Source organism: Gorilla gorilla, chromosome 1, assembly GCF_029281585.2.
Source record: "Gorilla gorilla gorilla isolate KB3781 chromosome 1, NHGRI_mGorGor1-v2.1_pri, whole genome shotgun sequence".
Taxonomy (NCBI): Eukaryota; Metazoa; Chordata; class Mammalia; order Primates; family Hominidae; genus Gorilla; species Gorilla gorilla.
Window position 1 is genome coordinate 126,293,925 of NC_073224.2, and position 18,742 is coordinate 126,312,666.

General features: G+C 36.7%; 1 protein-coding gene across 41 annotated transcripts in view; it reads left to right on the plus strand.

The window, feature by feature from the left end:
• The window catches only part of ST7L (suppression of tumorigenicity 7 like), a 102,863-nt gene that overhangs the window by 23,996 nt on the left and 60,125 nt on the right, over positions 1-18,742 (plus strand). For all 41 annotated transcript variants that reach the window (XR_008669515.1, XR_010131563.1, XR_008669516.2 and 38 more), the window contains 5 exons: positions 916-1,031; positions 7,373-7,451; positions 14,776-14,930; positions 16,437-16,534; positions 16,804-16,918. Coding sequence is in view for 35 of the 41 variants with exons in the window: in XM_055355059.2 (XP_055211034.1) it covers positions 916-1,031; positions 7,373-7,451; positions 14,776-14,930; positions 16,437-16,534; positions 16,804-16,918 (563 nt within the window). In the remaining 6 variants the exon portion in view is untranslated. The remainder of the gene's footprint in view (positions 1-915; positions 1,032-7,372; positions 7,452-14,775; positions 14,931-16,436; positions 16,535-16,803; positions 16,919-18,742) is intronic.

An 18,742-nucleotide genomic window follows, 5' to 3' on the forward strand; every position in this document is an offset into this window, starting at 1 on the left:
ACTACGATCTCCTCCTCCTGGGTTCAAGTGATTCTCCTGCCTCAGCCTCCCAAGTAGCTGGGATCACAGGCAGCTGCTACCACATCCGGCTAATTTTTGTATTTTTAGGAGAGACAGGGTTTTACCATATTGGCCAGGCTGGTCTCAAACTCCTCAAACCCCAAGTGATCCTCCTGCCTCAGCCTCCCAAAGTGCCAAGGATTAAGGCGTGCGTGAGCCACTGTGCCTGGCCTAGGATAAATTTATTAGTATCAGGAATCCTTATGCTTCTTTTGAATGATTATTTTCTCTTAATGTTAAAGTATAACTTTTGGGTATACATTTCATATGTTAGCTCCATTCCAGGCTTCATTTTGTGTCTCAATTCCCAATCCTTAATTTTCGTTTTACTGAGTCTTTTTTTTTTTTTAGTTAAAAAATAGAGATAAGATCTCGCTATATTGCTCAAGCTGGTCTTGAGCTCTTGGGCTCAAGTGATCCTTCAGCTTCAGCCTCCCCAGTAGCTGGGATTACAGGTGCAAGCCACTGCACCTGGCTGAATTTTTTTTTTTTTTCTGGTAAAGACAGGGCTCACTGGCTCACTATGTTGCCCAGGCTGGTCTCAAACTGCAGGTCTCAAGTGATTCACCAGCCTCAGCCTCCCAAAGTGCTGAGATTACAGGCATGAGCCACGGCACCCGGCCCAATTCAATTTTCAAAAGCAGTTGTTTATTGAATATTATTTTTCTATTTGGTCTTTGATGTTTTATTATCATACTTTAAGTAGTTTGTGAGGTTATCTTTTGTTTTACTGATTGTAAGATTTTAAAACATCCAAATGTGTAGCAGTACATTTTTGAATTTAAGTAGTGTCTGTTATAGCAGATAGATGCTCTCTCATGTTCAATTTAAATATTTTGTTGTGTTTTGGTAAAGATACACTTGGGTGACTGGTAAAGAGCCACTTACATACTATGACATGAACCTGTCAGCTCAGGACCATCAGACCTTTTTCACCTGTGACACAGATTTTTTACGTCCTTCAGACACAGGTATGTATCATATCTGTTCATAGTATAAACAGTGATCATGAAGATCATCTTAAAAGTTCTTTAGAGTTATTATAATATACAGAGTTATTCAGTTATTTGGCTTGGAGTTGTTTATATTATTGATAACAAACTCAGATCAAATTATGACTATAAGCTAGGTTGATACACTGCTTTTCCTTATAAAGAATTTAAAATATTTCATATTTCTTTTACTACTTCAAAAACCTTTCAGATCAAATACAGCAACTACTTTTCCAGAAAACAGTGTACCCCATTTCTGTCTGGGAAATGAACACCTGCAATTATACATAAAATAGAAGAACAGGTCAATGTATAAACATTGGAGAATGGCATGTACAGAAAACTGGAGTCTATTTTGTTTTAGTCATGAGTTAGAGATACATATAAAGTGGTAGAAGATCATAGAAATTTCTGTGTTTAGTTTTCTCTAAGTGCTTATCTATAGAAGAGAGTATTGAGACTCTTAATTGTATGGCTTAAAGACAGGGCTGATTGATTGATTGATTTCACTCTGTTGTCCAGGCTGGAGTGCAGTGGTGCAATCATAGCTCCAAGTAACCTCAAACTCATTACAAAACATTAGGATTATAGGCATGAGCCACTGTGCCCTGGTCTGGGATCTTTATCACAATTTTTCTTCTACTTTGAATGCACTCACCCTCCTTATTTATCTGATGAGTTACTTTTTATCCTTCATTATCCGAATTGAAAGTCACATTTTCTAGAAAGCCCTCTCTGGGATTCCTTGTCATAGAATTAAACATTTTGTTTTCTGCAGTTCTATACTACTTAGTCTAAACCTCTATGAAGTAACTTTAGTTAATTTATTCAGCCACAAACATTTATTTGTTAATGTTATTATATTGCTTTCATGTTTGTCTTTGCTACTAGGGTATGAACTTTTGGACAGCAGGGACTATATTCTCTTCATCTTTGAATCTCTATTATCCAGCACATTGCCTGGCATAATGTAAATATTAATATTTATTCTTTGAGGAAAGTATGAATGGGCTGGGCACGGTGGCTCATGCCTGTAATCCCAGCACTTTGGGAGGCCGAGGTGGATGGATCACCTGAGGTCAGGAGTTCGAGACCAGCCTGGTCAACATGGTAAAACCCCGTCTCTACAAAAATATAAAAATTAGCTGGGCATGATGGCGGGTGCCTGTAATCCCAGCTACTCGGGAGGCTGAGGTGGGAGAATCACTTGAATCCCGGAGGTGGAGTTTGCCATGAGCTGAGATTGGGCCATTGCACTCTAGCCTAGGCGACAGAGTGAGACTGCATCTCAAAAAAGAAAAAGTATGAATGAATGAATGGCCTAGATGTCACAGATGTCTTAAGCAATTTCACTAATAATAGCTAATACTTGTCTAGGCTTACTATGTGCCAGGCACTGTTCTGAGCAATTTATAGAAATTTAATCTTCACAGTCACTTGATGAGATAGATGGTATTATCAGCCCCATTTTAACAATAAAGAAACCGAAGCAAAGGGGGATCAAGTAATATGCCTTGAGTCACACAGCTAATATTGATAAAACCGTGTTTCAAACTAAAGACTGGCTGTTAACCACTACACTATTACTGCTTCTACCCACCACAAAATCACTGAAGGGTCTGAAAAATAGCCAGTTTCCTGCATTAAAATGAGTTCATAGTGATTTATCTTTGCTAGATTAAATAGGTTAAGAGTGGATGATAGGAAACCCATGAATCTTTGGTATGATTACATAAAATGGTTTAATTGCAATAAAGGAGTAAAAAAATAGATTTATGTTTATATGCTTAATGTTTATATTAATGGCAAAAGGATAGGTGTTGGGGAAATAACAGCAGTACAGTATCAGTACTGTGTGTTAACTTTAAGGGTTGAGTGACTCTGGAAGTTAGGTCTCACCACCCTTTCTCTCACAGCCCCTCTCACAGAGTGACACTGAATTGCAAACATCAGCAGGCTTTTAAAATAGCAATCATGGCTATCTACTGAAGTTGTGGTATTAAAACATTTTTATTTGAATATCTCCCAACAGAATTTTGAAAAAGAATATGTCCCTTCACACATTTTTAAGTTGACATCATATGGTTAAATAATCATAGAGAATGTAATTTTTGACATATTGCAAAATACAGACATTTAAAAATAATAGTATACCCTATATTTCAATCTGTGTTATGAAATCAAATGATTTAATACCCACTACAATCCATTGAAAAATACATAAATAGGCCAAGGACAGTGGCTTATGCCTGTAATCCCAGCACTTTGAGAGGCCAAGGTAGGAGCATCCCATGAGTCTAGGAGTTTGTCAGCCTGGGCAACACAGTAAGACCCCATCCCTACAAAAAAAGTTTAAAATTCATCAGATGTGGTGGTACATGCCTGTAGTCCCAGCTACTTGAGAGGCTGAGGTGGGTGGATCTCTTGAGCCTAGAAGGTCGGGGCTGCAGTGAGCTACGATGGTGCTGCTGCACTGCAGCCTGAGGGACAAAGACCCTATATCTAAAAAAACAACCAAGTAAGCAAAACAATACGTAAACAAATGCTTTTTTTTTTTTTTTTTTTTTTTGAGACCAAGTTTTGCTTTTGTTGCCCAGGCTGGAGTGCAATGGTGCAATCTCGGCTCACCACAACCTCCACCTCCTGGGTTCAAGCAATTCTCCTGCCTCAGCCTCCTGAGTAGCTGGGATTACAGGCATGCACCACCATGCCCGGCTAATTTTGTATTTTTAGTAGAGACAGGGTTTCTCCATGTTGGTCAGAATGGTCTCCAACTCCCAACCTCAGGTGATCCGCCCCCGCCTTGGTCTTCCAAAGTGCTAGGATTACAGGCGTGAGCCACCACGCCCAGCTTACCAAATACCCTTTAACAGTAGTAAATGTTGTCTTTTTTCTTCTTGAACACGTATCTGTTTTGCATTCCTATATAATTTTATTATCATTATTTCATGCTGTAGAGTCTGGTATCACACTTCCATCCTTTTCCACAATAAAACATTCTAATGTAATTTTTAAAAATTTGAATTGCATTTGACTGTAAGGTTCTAAGTGTTATGACGTGCTTTAATTATATTTCTGTCAAATCCTTAGAGCTACATATTTAGCTCTTTAAACTTTGTGGAAGGTTCTGTATATAATCTAATTGACTGGGTGAGTTCTCATTGTCAGTTCTATCAACGAAATCATATTTACTTTCTGACAGAGCAGTCTGACTTCATTTTTCAATTTAAATAAACATATTAACATGCCTCCCCATGACAACCATCTGTCTTCTGAATTCAGATTCTAAGATAGAAAGATAGCTGTGTCTTGGAACTTTGCCTAGAACTTACCACTTGGCCGAAATTAGGCTTCACTACCTTTATTACTGCTTGCTAATGCCTGCTTTGCCTTGATGTGGGGGGACCTTCCCCTAGGAGCAGTCTATTCTTTGATAGTAAGTAGGGAGGGGTGCTAATAGAACTGTTAAAAATTGTTATCATTCCCTTCTTCATTCTGTAATATACTTGAATACAGGGCCAGAATACTTTCTTTCCAATGCCAAGCTTCACTGTTTAATAAATAAAAGGCAGCTATACTATTATAGGATGTCTTGATTAAACATGGTTGCCCCCAACCCAAACTTCGAATTGTCCCTTTGGCACCTGGAGATTTTTACACTATAGGGCAGCACACCTTGTAAGATTCAGGATGAGTAAGAAGTAAGCCTTTTTTTTTTTTCTGTAAAATAAGAGAAAGGAACATATCTTTGCGGTGAGCGGGTATAGGAATTGTGGTTAGGTAGGATAGGGAAACCAGAGAAACATTCTTTGGTAGATCAGTTATAGGAAAGAGTGATAAAGTTAAAGCTTTAGAAGTTGATTTTCTTAAAACCATGTATCCCATTTTGGTTCTTGCAAAGTTTTATGTACTTCTCTAGAGGTGTGTCTAACCCTAGCTAAAGGTTGAACTCAAGGAGGACAGAGTGTATCTGTGAATGATCTTCAGAAATGGACTGTTGATTCCATATTGATCTTTTCAGACCCTCACATAAAGGTCATGATTTATATCAGTAGTTTTATTTTCAGAAATACAAATGTGTATTTTTGTGATGTGGCAAATTTCTCTTGACTTACTGTCATCAGTAATAACTAAATTAGATTTTGTTCTTATTCTATTAATTTATCTAGGGCAGAGAACAAACATATCCAGAAGGGCCCAGCATTGTTTTTGGATTTTTTTCTTCAGCATTTAAAAATCAGGAGATTTTACATTAAAATCTGAATTTATGCCTTTTGAAGTTTGAAAAATAGGGCAAAATTGAACTTGAATTTACACTTGGCAGTAGTAAGATGGAACTGAGTTGTGGCTCTCCCTTTGAGACAGTGAATGTGCTTTCAGTTCACTCATTTGTGTTTAATGCCTGGCATTTGTAGGCATTTACATATTTATGACCCCTGACCTTATGATAACTGCTGATCTGTTTTGTGCTTGTTAGCATATTAGAATGTTATTTAACTTGAAAAATAGATAAATTTGAGTGAATTGCTAATTGCTTGTGTTAATTATATTCAGCATATTAAGAGCCCTTAAAGAGGACAATTGAATACCAAATCAGCATTTTGTTTTAAATTACTCCTAAGCCTTATTTTAGAAAAAAATATATACATTTTTCCCCCATCAACTTTATTTCTCCTTTCCGCTTAGGCTTAGGACTGCTTTGGTTGTGAAGAATACTCTTGAAAGGCTAGGTAGAGCATTGGAAAACAAAAGAATAAGATAAAATACTTAAAGGTGAATTAGACGACCTCACTAGAAATTTAAAAAAACACAAATGAAAATAAGTTTCAGATGTTAAATTAGCAAAGATTGATAATACTGTGTTAAGGTGTTAAATTAGCAAAGATTGATTATACTGTGTTACACTGCCTGAAAAAGTATAAATTAATACAGTCTTATTGTGGAATTTGGGGGGTGTATATCTGGAGTCTTTTTTTTTCTCCTAACTCCCCAAACTTGTTACATATCCAGAATCTTTTAAAATATACATATTTTAGTCAGCTGTTCTACTTCTAGAAAGGAAATATTTAATTAGATATGAAAACACATACTGAAAGATTATCACAATGTTTTGTATTAGCAAAAAATTTAGTATGACTTAATTGTCCATCAAAAGGGAATTTGTTAGATAAATTAGGGTATGTATTTAATATACTAGAGTACCAAATAACAATTTAAAATGTTAATAAAGATTCAGTGTTAAAATTTGACCTGTAAATATCATATAACTCATAGAAGACAGCCTATCATCAAAAATTACAAATCTAGTATTATGCATTATTTTAATGTAATATTTAGTGTTGCAGCAGAATGATGTTCTTTACCTGGCCAGTATCAGATGGGTGCTGACTTTCATCAGTTTGTCAAGTTCAGGAAGCGTTAGGTGGCAGCTAGCTGGTGACATGTTTGATATGAGAAATGTATTTTTGTTACACAAGTGGAATATATTGACTCCTTTTCTAAGCCAAGACTAATATTTTGGTTCCAAAGGAAAATTCAAACATTTTTCACATTATTCTTCCTGGACAGTTGCAGGTTTTGTTCCAAAAGCAACACTCATAGGTTCTCTATTTTTCTTATCAAACTTGAAATGGGCCAGTTTGTCTTCTGAGTCCACTTTATTTGTTTATTTAATTAAAGAAAACTTTACTGACTGTGAAGTCTTCATTTTGGTACAGTAAATTGGTAGCAAAATTAATATTCCAAAGAAATCCTAACTCAGGCCTTTGTTGAATCCTGATAGAGGCTGACATTTTCTAGAGGTACTATATTCTAAATTCCTTTTTTTTTTTTTTTTGCCCTTTACACAAAACGCAAGCCAGTACATTCTTCGTAGAGTGAATCATTCATTAGACAAAGACTTTGTTTTTAAGTTTTTGTATATTTTTATTTTTAGCAGTTCCATAAAACCTTTTCAGAATGATAAAAGTAGAACTGTAATATTTCATATTGATTATAATGTGATGTCACTTAAACTCAGTGTTAACATGCATTTAGATATATAAATGTTCATACATAATAATGATATAATTAACTTGTTTAGGTACCCTGTATATTGTTCAAATAAATCAGAGAAAGAATATATTTTTATTTTATGTGAAGCTTACAAATTTAATGTAAATTTCTCATAATAGATAATGTGAACTAATAACCTAGTTTCTTGTTTTGTATGTTTAAGAATATATTATTTAAAGCTTTGTTTACTCCACTACCTTATTCTTCATAATTTTGCAGATTATTTGTTTACCATCTCATCTATTTTATGGAATTTTTTTCTACAGTTATGCAGAAGGCTTGGAGGGAAAGAAATCCTCCAGCTCGAATCAAAGCAGCCTATCAAGCTTTAGAATTAAACAATGAGTAAGTTTGAAATATATGGAAAATAAATTTATTTTGAAGGAAACCAAGGCAAATGATTTTTATGTCTCCTTTGTCTGTTCCTAAGACACTTGGAGTCATTAGTCATTTCCCTTTTGCATGTTATAGATATTTAATAAAATTTTCAGTGTTTGCCAACATCTGTATTTTGCTTCTGAAATTGTAAATCTATATATGCTTTTGAATAGAAATTATGCTAGAAATACTTTTCAAAATGGAGAATGCTCATGGAGAATGGTGATAATACTTTATAGTTAAAAGGGTACTAACATACTAGGCCGGGTGCGGTGGCTCACACCTGTAATCCCAGCACTTTGGGAGGCCGAGGCAGGCGGATCATGAGGTCAGGAGATCGAGACCACCCTGGCTAACACGGTGAAACCCTGTCTCTACTAAACAATGCAAAAAATTAGCCGGGCGTGGGGGCGAGCGCCTGTAGTCCCAGCTACTCAGGAGGCTGAGGCAGGAGAATGGCGTGAACCCGGGAGGTGGAGTTTGCAGTGAGCCAAGATCATGCCACTGCACTCCAGCCTGGGCAACAGAGCGAGACTCTGTCTCAAAAAAAAAAAAAAAGAAAAAGGGTACTAAAATACAAATATATTTATGCACCTGTTTTAATTTTTTCGTTTAAACCATTCACTTAAAGCATTCAATCTTGAGTACTTTAGTTGCTAATGGACTTGAAGGCATGAGAAGGGGATTAAAAATAAGTAAAACATAGCTCTGTCAAGTTTATTTTTTTCCATGTTAGCAGCATTTTTTTATAGTTCTTTGTTTGAACTTTATATTTTGAAAAGGCAAAATGTAAAATCACAACCAAGAGTGAAAATATGGTTCCAATTGGGGTTTATCAAGGAATGCTTCCTGAATAATGTAAATTTAGAGTTGTTCCCTGAACCTTCTCCCACAAGTATATACGTTATCCTTATTAAGAAGACCTTCCCATGGTGGACCAAAAATGGCAGAGTAAAGAATGCCAAAATAATAAACTGGCAGAAACTGGCAGGATCAACTTTATTAAAACTCTGGAAACTAATCAAAAGTTTACAGTAACATAGTGAATGCTTAATCAAGGGGAAAAACACCTAAATCTCTCTAAGAAAGCTTTGTAGTGCTTTATTTATCCTGGCCCCATCCCTCACTCCCTAGCTCAGTGGCAATCTTAAAGACAACAGAATACATTCCAGGTATAGGTTTCTAGTACCAGAGGAAGTGGAATGGACCTTATTTTCAAAGAACTGTGGTCGTTTGTTTTGACCTGTCTGTTGGCTCTCTGAAGGACTAGCTCAAAGGGCTTGCTTTATTTTAGCTTACTGAAAGAAGAGAGTTTTCAATTTCAAAACTCTCCCAGAACTGACATAACTACGCTCTGGGTCATTTGTTAAAAACATTTAAAGGCAAATGCATTAGCTGCTGCTGCCTGGGGCAAGGGATAACAGGAAGGACAAACAATAGACAAACCAGAAAGCTTGTGAGCAAAGTCTGGGGAATTAGATACTTTGAGGAATAAAAAGCTCCCACATATTTCTGGGAATCAAGGCCCCACACACAGCCAGAGCTGGGCATATGCTCAGAAAAGACTTGAGAAAGTCCTAAGCTCTCAAGTCTGCCTAACCTTCATGTTCTGTACAAGTAGGAGGAGAAGGCTAAGGCAGAGTTGTAAACTGTTTGGCTGAATGTTGAAGGTGTGCCCTAGCACCCACACAGAGCCCATCTGCAAATACTTTTGCTTTTTGTGTTTTGTTTGGTTTTGTTCCCAGGTGTTTAAGGAAACCTCTATCAAATCACCAACTGACCACGAGGCTAAAATAGCACACACATCACTGGTCACACATGACAGATAATATAGATTTTATAAAATTGGTTCAGAAAAGTCACTAAACAAACAACTGCAAAAGCAGCAACAACAAATCCTAGGGAGTAGAGAAAATTGTATCTCTAGAGTTGCCAGAATATAATATTTAAAATTTCCAGTTTTCAACAAAAATTTACAAGGCATGCAAAGAAACAAGAAAACATGTCCCATACATAGGAAAGAAAATAAATCGGGTTGGGTGTGGTAGCTTATACCTGTAGTCCCAGCACTTTGGGAGGCCAAGGCAGAAGGATCACTTGAGCTCAGGAGTTTGAGACCAGCCTAGGTAACATAAAGAGACCCTGTCTCAAAAAATAAATAAAAAGAAAAGAAATTAATAGAAACTGCCCCTGTGAAGCCTAGACTTTGGACTTAATAGACACAAAGTTTAAATCAACTATTTTAAATATGATGAAGGAAGTAAAGGAACCCATGATAATGGTATCTCACCATTACAGAATATCAGTAAAGAGGAAGAAATAATTAAAAGGAACTAAATAGAAATTCCAGAATTGAAAAGCATAACTAAAATGAAAAATTTACCACAGGGGTTCAGCAGCAAGCAGATTTGAGCAGACAGAAGCAAGAACCAGTGAGTTTCATTTAAGTCAATTGAGATTACCCAATTCAAGAAGCAGGAAAAAATTAAGAAGTAAAGAAATATGACCAGAGTCTGAGAGAACTGTAGGATGCTATCAAGCATATCAGTGTATGCACTATAGGAGTCCCAAAGAAGAGAGAGAAAAGGGCAGAAAGAATACTTGAAGAAATAATAGCTGAAAACAAAAGAGCACTCCAAATACAGCAGCATATTAAAAATGTTATACACCCTGACCAAGTGGCATTTATTCATGGATGCAAGAATGGTTCAACATATGAAAATCAGTCAATGTAGTACACTACATTAATAGAATGAAGAAAGAAACCACATGATTATCTCAACTGATGTAGAAAAAACATTTGACAGAATTCCCCATCATGATAAATATATGGAAATCAATTAATGTAATACTCCACATTAATACATCAAAAGACAAGAACTACATGACCATCTCAGTTGATGAAGAAAAAGATGTGACAAAATCTAACACCATTTTATGATGAAAACATTAAAAAACTAGGAATGGAAGGAAACTTCCTCAAGAACGTCTGAAAAATCTACAGCTAAATATGTACTTACTGATGAAAGATTGAAACGTTTCCCTCCACCATCAGAAAAAAGGCAGGATGTCTGCACTTGTACTTCTGTGTTACATGGTGTACTGGAGGTTCTAGTCAGTGCAGTTTAGTCAAGAAAAATTTTACATGGCATCTAAATTGGAAAGGAAGAAATAAAACTATCTCCATTCACAGATGGCATGATCTTATTTGTAGAAAGTCTTAATCCACAAAGAAACTATTAGAGCTAATGAAAGTGTTTACAAAATTGTGAGAAACAAAATCAACATATGAAAATCAGTTGTATGTCTATATCCTAGCAATGAACAATCTGAAAAGGAAATTAAGAAAACAATTCCATTTACAAAAGCATCAGAAAGATTTAAATACTTAGGAATAAATTTAATCAAGGAGGTGCAAGACTTGGATGCTGAAAACTATAAAGCATAAGTTAAATAAATAAATCAAAAGACATCCCATGTTCATGGATTGGGAGACATTATTGTTAGAATGTCAGTACTCCCTAAATTGATCTACGGATTCAGTGCAATCCCTATAAAAATTTTAATTATCATTTCTGCAGAAATGGACAAGGCGATCCTATAATTCATACAGAACTGCAAGAGACCCTGAATACCAAAACAATCTTGAAATAGAAGCACAAAATTAGAAGACTCACACTACCCAATTTAAAAACTTACTGCAAAGCTACAGTAGTTAAATTATAAGGATAGACACCTAGATTAATGGATTCAAATTGAGATTCCAGAAATAAACCCATATTATCTATGGTCAGTTGATGGTTTTGTTTTGTTTTGTTCTGAGACAAAGTTTCACTCTTTTTGCCCAGGCTGGAGTGCAATGGCACGATCTCGGCTCACTGCAACCTCCACCTCCTGGGTTCAAGTGATTCTTCTGCCTCAGCCTCCCAAGTAGCTGGGAATACAGGCACGTGCCACCATACCCGACTAATTTTATATTTTTAGAGTAGAGACAAGGTTTCACCATGTTGGCCAGGCTGGTCTTGAACTCCTGAAGTCAGGTGATCCACCCACCTCAGCCTCCCAAAGTGCTGAGATTACAGGTGTGAGCCACCACGCCTGGCCATGATTTTTGACAAGGGCGTCAAAACCATTCAGTGGAGGAAAGAATAGTCTTTTCAACAATGATGGTGGAAGAACTGAATAGCCACATACATAAAAGCATAAAGGTGGTCCCTTACCTCATACCATATATCCCAATTAATTTAAAAATCAATCAAGGACCTAAATGGAAGAGTTAAAACTACAGAACTCTTAGAAGAAAGCATAGGGACAAATCATCATCACCTTGAATTTAGCAGTGGTCTCATAAATTATAACACCAAAAGTACAAGCAGCAAAAGAAAAATCAGGTAAATGGACTTTATCAAAATTAAAATATTTTATTCATCAGAGGACATTGTCAAGAGGCAGAAATAGATTTGAGATTGCCAGGGATTGAGGAGGCAAGGGAGATGGGGAGTGACTACTTAATAGGTATGGGGTTTCTTGTGGGGATGATGAAAATGTCCTGGAAATACACTGTGGCGATGGTTGCACAACTCTGTGAATATATTAAAAATTATTGAATTGTATACTTCAAAATGCTTTAAACTGTGAACCTTGTTATTTGAATTTTACCTCAATGTAAAAAGCCAACATTCTTCAAAGTAAGATTAATTAGGTATTCACATAATGAATTTCCTGAATTAGTATCCATATAAAATACTTTTGAACAAATCCAAGAAAGCTTTAAGAGGGAAAAAATCTTTTCACCGTATATCCATACTGTCATTAAAAGTGTATACATTCAAAATATAAGCATATAATTATGTTTATATTTTGATTTATACCCATCTAGTTCTTTTAAAAACTGTTTTTATTATGGTTATTTTAAAACATTTCAGTCGGTTTTTGGAATGGCAGTCAGGAAGCCTAGTGTTTTTGATTTTGTTTTTGTTTAGAGACAGGGTCTTGCTCTGTTGCCCAGGCTGGAGTGCAGTGGTAGGATGATAGCTTCATTGTAACCTCAAACTCCTGGCCTTAAGCAATCCTCTTGCCTCAGCCTCCAAAGTAGCTAGGACTACAGGTGCACACAACCACACCCAGCTAATTTTTAAATCTTTATTATTTTTTTTTTTATAGAGAAAGGGTCTCGTGTTGCCCAGGCTAGTCTCAAACTACTGGCCTCAAGTGATCCTCATGCCTTGGCCTCCCAAAGTGCTGGGATTGTAGCCATGAGCCACTGTGCCTGGGCAGGAAGGCCAGTGTTTAAAGCAGCAGTGTATCTAATGCTTCACAGGGATCTAGTGTAATGTAATGGAGAAATCTTTGTTGATTAGTGAAATTGTTATGTACTATAGGGTCTTCTTATTTGAAGGATGATGAAATGGTATGATTTGCATTTTCTATAACTGAAGAACGTTTTTGTCCCCACTTAACGATAGCTACCTGCCATCACTTTTGTTTAATGCTTGGTCTTGTACGTTTATCAATAATTTCTCTCCTTTTGCTTAGATAAGCACTAATTATTAGAAATATAATGCAAGCCACATATGTAACTTTAAATTTTCTAGTAGCCACATTGAAAAAGTAAAAAGAAATAGGTGAAATTAATCTGAATAATGTTTTATTTAGCTATATTCAAAATATTAATTTTTTTTTTTTTTTTGAGACGGAGTCTCACTCTGTCACCCAGGCTGGAGTGCAGTGGCGCAATCTTGGCTCACTGCAAGCTCCGTCTCCCAGGTTCATGCCATTCTCCTGCCTCAGCCTCTCAAGTAGCTAGGACTAGAGGCACCCGCCACTGCACCCAGCTAATTTTTTGTATTTTTTTTAGTAGAGACAGGGTTTCACCGTGGTCTCGATCTCCTGACCTCGTGATCCGCCCGCCTCGGCCTCCCAAAGTGCTGGGATTACAGGCATGAGCCACCGCGCCCGGCCCAAAATATTAAAATATTTTAACATATAGTCAGTACTTTTCTAAAATCTGTTAATGAGGAACTTTACATTCTTCTAAGTCTTCAAAATTCATTGTGCATTTTTACACTTGCATCACATCTCAATTCAGACACATCACATTTCAAGTGCTCAATAACCACATGTGGCTAATGCCTAGAATACTGGACAGTGCAGTCTTAGATAATCACAACTAGGATATTGTCTGTAGAAGAGATGGATTTGTTATGTCTGGGAATGGAATAACAACATTTTGTTTCTCTTTGTGGCCCCCAAACAAGAATTAGTTTATTAGCCAGGTGTTGACTTAAAAGATACAAAGAAAAGCCTCTGTGTTTTAGTGGGGTGAAGAAAAGAAAACTTGGCATAAGCATAGTTTTGAGGAATGAGAATAGGAGTGTAGGAGGAACGACCTGAATTCAGAACAAGGGAAGTTATACTGCATAATATTGTGGATAAGTCCATGTGTGAATGGGACAGCATGCAGAGGGGAGTACTCAGATTTGGGGAAAATGTCTAGTCCTGGAATATGCTTCTGAGTCAGATGTTAAAGGTGCCTAGTTGGCCAAGGGACTATCTTCCCAATCTTCACCCTCCCCATACCTGCCCCATGAAATGGATGTCATAAATTATATAGCGACTAAAAGCAGGTATGACCAGCCGGGCATGGTGGCTCACGCCTGTAATCCCAGCACTTTGGAAAGCTGAGGCAGGTGGATCACCTGAGATCAGGAGTTCTAGACCAGCCTAGCCAACATGTTGAAACCCCATCTCTACTAAAAATACAAAAATTAGCCGGGCGTGGTGCTGCACACCTGTAATCCCAGCTACTCGGGAGGCTGAGGCAGGAGAACTGCTTGAACCCAGGAGGCCCAGGTTTCAGTGAGCCAAGATTGGGCCATTGTACTCCAGCCTGGGCGACAAAAGCAAAATTCCATCTCAAAAAAAAAGCAGGTATGACCAGTAGAGGGTATACAATTCAGATAATTCTTTATAAATCTTCTTTTCTCCCCCCTTTCACAAAAAGAAAACACAGGACAGTGGGTCAGAGAATGAGATAGAAGTTTAAAATTTTTTTTTTTTAAAAACAAAATAAAGAGAAGGGAAAGATAAGAAAGTGGAAGAATTGTGGAATCAGACATAAAGAATATACCAATGTGCCCCATTAAGGTAAAATATTGAACGAAGGTGTTTTTTTTTCTAAAGATGGAAAAAGTGTAGGTAAGGAAATATGACATAGAGCAAAGGGACATAACCAAGAGAAAACACTTGCTGTATCATTTTATTTAAAATTGCCTTCTTGCTTTCTTCATAGCTGTGCCACTGCATATGTTCTACTGGCTGAGGAAGAAGCAACAACTATTGTAGATGCTGAAAGGTTATTTAAACAGGCACTCAAGGCAGGAGAAACAATTTATAGGCAGTCACAGCAGTGCCAGCACCAAAGTCCTCAGCATGAAGCTCAACTGAGTAAGCAAGTTTGAACTGGTTATTACTGTCTTTTAGCATCTGTAATTTGCTTGTGTCTTAACACAAACAACAATAATAAAAAACTTAATACTTACAGGTTAGTTAATTTTCACTGGAAATAACTAATCTATTCACAATACCTACAAGCCAGCAAGACAGAAATGTGTATTAGCCAGAGAATGCTTGTGGAAGGGAATAGATCTGCTCAGGTTATTGAGAGAAGATGTGCTGCTCTGAGACTTAACAGTAATTTATTTCATGTGAGAATTGGGCTGGTCATTGTAAAAACATAACTCAAAAACTTTCAGCATTCAGGAGAGCCTTCTAGTGATGATAAGCAGCTGTTATCTTTATCCTCACCCTTACTCTAAGCAACAGTAGAGATACATTATTTGGTTGGTTCTTCAGACTGTGTATCTGCATATAGTGCTAGGGAGTGGCCCCTTTCACACCATCTGATTCTTAGCCCAAAATCCAACCTCATACTTCATACTTGGCATTGATTCTTTCTTTGGTTGATTTTTCTCCATGATGTGCTTGAGATCAGATGAGCCATAGCAACAGAAGTCCTTTCTGTTCTTAGATATGCTCTACCAGTTATGATTGAGATTTTTTTTTACCAAAGATGTTAGAATTAGCAATGATGCTGCTTCCTGCTATTTTTATGGCCAGAGGGTTTTAGTTTCATGATTTTGGCAAATAGTGGGTAATAAATTGAAATATGTTTATATAAGGCATTATCTACTGGCAGCTAAGTTCTAAATCTTTTTTTATGTGTAAATTAAAATTTGGATAATGTTTTTCTCCCTAAGCTAAATACAGATATATATGGTATGTTTCATTAATGCACAGTTTTTATAACACAAGTCTGTGGGAATATATAATTTTGTAGCCTGGAACTAATGAAACTACATCTTTAAAAATGTCATGCCATTTGTCTTTGAATAATCTCAAATACGGTTATGAGATAGTTACAGAAATATTTGTTAGCTCTTTCTAGAAGTAGTTTTATAGTTTGTCAACTACTCACTGTTAAGAAAAGTTTACATTAGCCATGGAAATTTTGTTTTGGACATTTTTTGTTTTTCATTTAAAACAATAGAGAGTATCAGAATAATAGATCATTTATGCACAAACTTAAATACTAGGTTAATGTTATATCTTACTATAATGTATGTATTTCTTGTTTGCTAATGTTAAAATAAACTTGTCAATCATACACGAATTATATATACTGTACTTACGTTACTATTAGAGGCAAAAATAATTAAATGTGTATTTTAAGTTTTAATACAGAAAACTTGAAACATGCGCAAAAATAGAGAACACTCCTGTTCAATATTTATCATCCAAATGTAGCCATCATTAATATTCTTCCATTCTGACACAATTTAATTTTAATTGAATCCTCCAAGGGAAGCAAATAAAATTAATGGATATGTTAATGAAATAGCAGCCCACAATACAAAAGTGATAGTTGTATCATTTTTTTGTTTTTCTAAATAGGGAGAGATACCAATGTACTGGTATATATTAAAAGAAGATTGGCAATGTGTGCAAGAAAATTAGGAAGAATAAGAGAAGCAGTAAAAATAATGAGAGATGTAAGTAAATTGATGATGGGACTATTACATTTATTCCTCCAGAAACTAAAAATTTAGTTAAGTTGCCAGTTATTTTAATGCAGAATCATTGTATTTTAATTGGTAGTTTTTAGAACAAGGTATTTATTTAATATACGTACCTTTCTTAAGGGTTAGGTCTTCTTCACAGCTATGGTAAGAAACAAGAATTTCTACTTTAATGAATCTGGCTCAGCTCTATTGAGTTCCTTTGTTATGATTTTAATCTTTCTTTTCCTTTTAATATACAGTTGATGAAAGAATTTCCTCCTCTTACCATGTTGAACATCCATGAAAATCTCTTAGAATCACTTTTAGAATTACAGGCCTATGCAGATGTTCAGGCAGTCCTAGCAAAATATGATGGTGAGTCATATTCCCTTAGTTGATAGCATGGTTATTCTTTTCCAATTATGTAATTATAAATATGGTTATATTCTAGTATTTAATTTTCTCTTTCTGTTCTTACCAGTCAGTATTTAGCACTCAGAGGTTGCTATTAAGTATCTTCTTTATCAGGACTTTCATTAGCAAAAGTCTGCAAGGAAGAACTTTTCTTCTGTCAAGATTTACTTGTTTGTTTATTGAGTGCTTGTTTCTAATATGAGTGAGTCATTCAGAATATGACAGTGAACAAGACAACATGAGAGGCTGGGCATGGTGGGCTCACACCTGTAATCCCAGCATTTTGTTTTGGAGACTGATGTGGGAGGATCACTTGAGCCCAGCAATTGGAGACCAGCATGGGCAACATGGCAAGACCCTGTCTCTACAAAAAAATTTTTAAAAAAAATTAGCTGGGTTTGGTGGTGTGTACCTGTAGTCCCAGCTACTTGGGAGGCTAAGGTGGGAGGATCACTTGAACCTGGGAGGTTCAGGCTGTAGTGAGCTGTGATTGCACCACTGTAGTTCAGCCTAGGCGACAGAGGGAGACCCTGTCTCAAAAAAAAAAAAAAAAAAAGACGGGGAGCCCTTATAGGATTTACAGTTTATTTACAGTTTAGTGGAGCATACAGACAAATGAGCAGCAGTTACATTGAAGACAGCATGTTTGGGAGATAATTGGAGAAGTATGGGTGCTGTGCACATAGTAGGGGTACCTTATTTGTTTTGGAGTGTCAAGCAAGCCTAACAGAGAAGTTGCTTAGCAGTATATACTATAAGAGCAATTCAGAGTAACATTTTTACAATGCTTTTTAGTTACAAAGTTCAATGATAATATGATCCTTATAATAGTCTTGTGATGTGGTGGGACAAGTATTTTTACTGTCTCCAATTACTGAATAAGGGAACTGGAGTTTAAGAAGGTTAAAGTATTGGAGTAAGGTCTCCCAGCCAGTAAAAGGCAAATCCAGGTGTTTGATTTCTTAGTTCATTAGTCTTTCCATGGTAACAATTCAATATATATTGGTTATTTTTATTTTTTTTATTGGAGACAGAGTCTCACTCTGTCGCCTGGGCGGGAGTGCAGTGGTGCAATCTCGGCTCACTGCAAGCTCCGCTTCCCAGGTTCACGCCATTCTCCTGCCTCAGCCTCCCGAGTAGCTAGGTCTACAGGTGCCTGCCACCATGTCTGGCTAATTTTTTTGTATTTTTTTTAGTAGAGATGGGGTTTCACCATGTTGGCCAGGATGGTCTCGATCTCCTGACCTCATGATCCGCCTGTCTCTGCCTCCCAAAGTGCTGGGATTACAGGCGTGAGCCACCGCACCTGGCAGTTGTTTTTATTATTGTGTTATAACAATACCAGTTTACCACACATGAAGTTTGGAGAATTTTAAAGACATAAAGCCTCCCTTCTTATCCTGAGAGAGGCATCAGCTTTTAACCTCAAGCTGAAAATTTGGGGTTACTATGCTTCTGGTGGTATCTCACTATACGAGAACACATGTAAGTCACATTGAAGGCTGAACACAGTGGCTCATGCCTGTAATTCCAACCCTTTGGGAAGCTGAAGCGGGTGGATTGCTTGAGCTCAGAAGTTGAAGACCAGCTTGAGCAACATGGTGAAAACCCATTTCTACAAAAAGTATTTTAAAAATTTAGCTGGGTGTGGTGGCATGCGCCTGTAGTCCCAGCTGCTCGGGAAGCTGAGGTGTGAGGATCTCTTGAGCCTGGGAGGTAGAGGTTGCAGTGAGCCAAGATTGCATTACTGTATTCCAGCCTGGGTGACAGAGTGAGACCCTATCT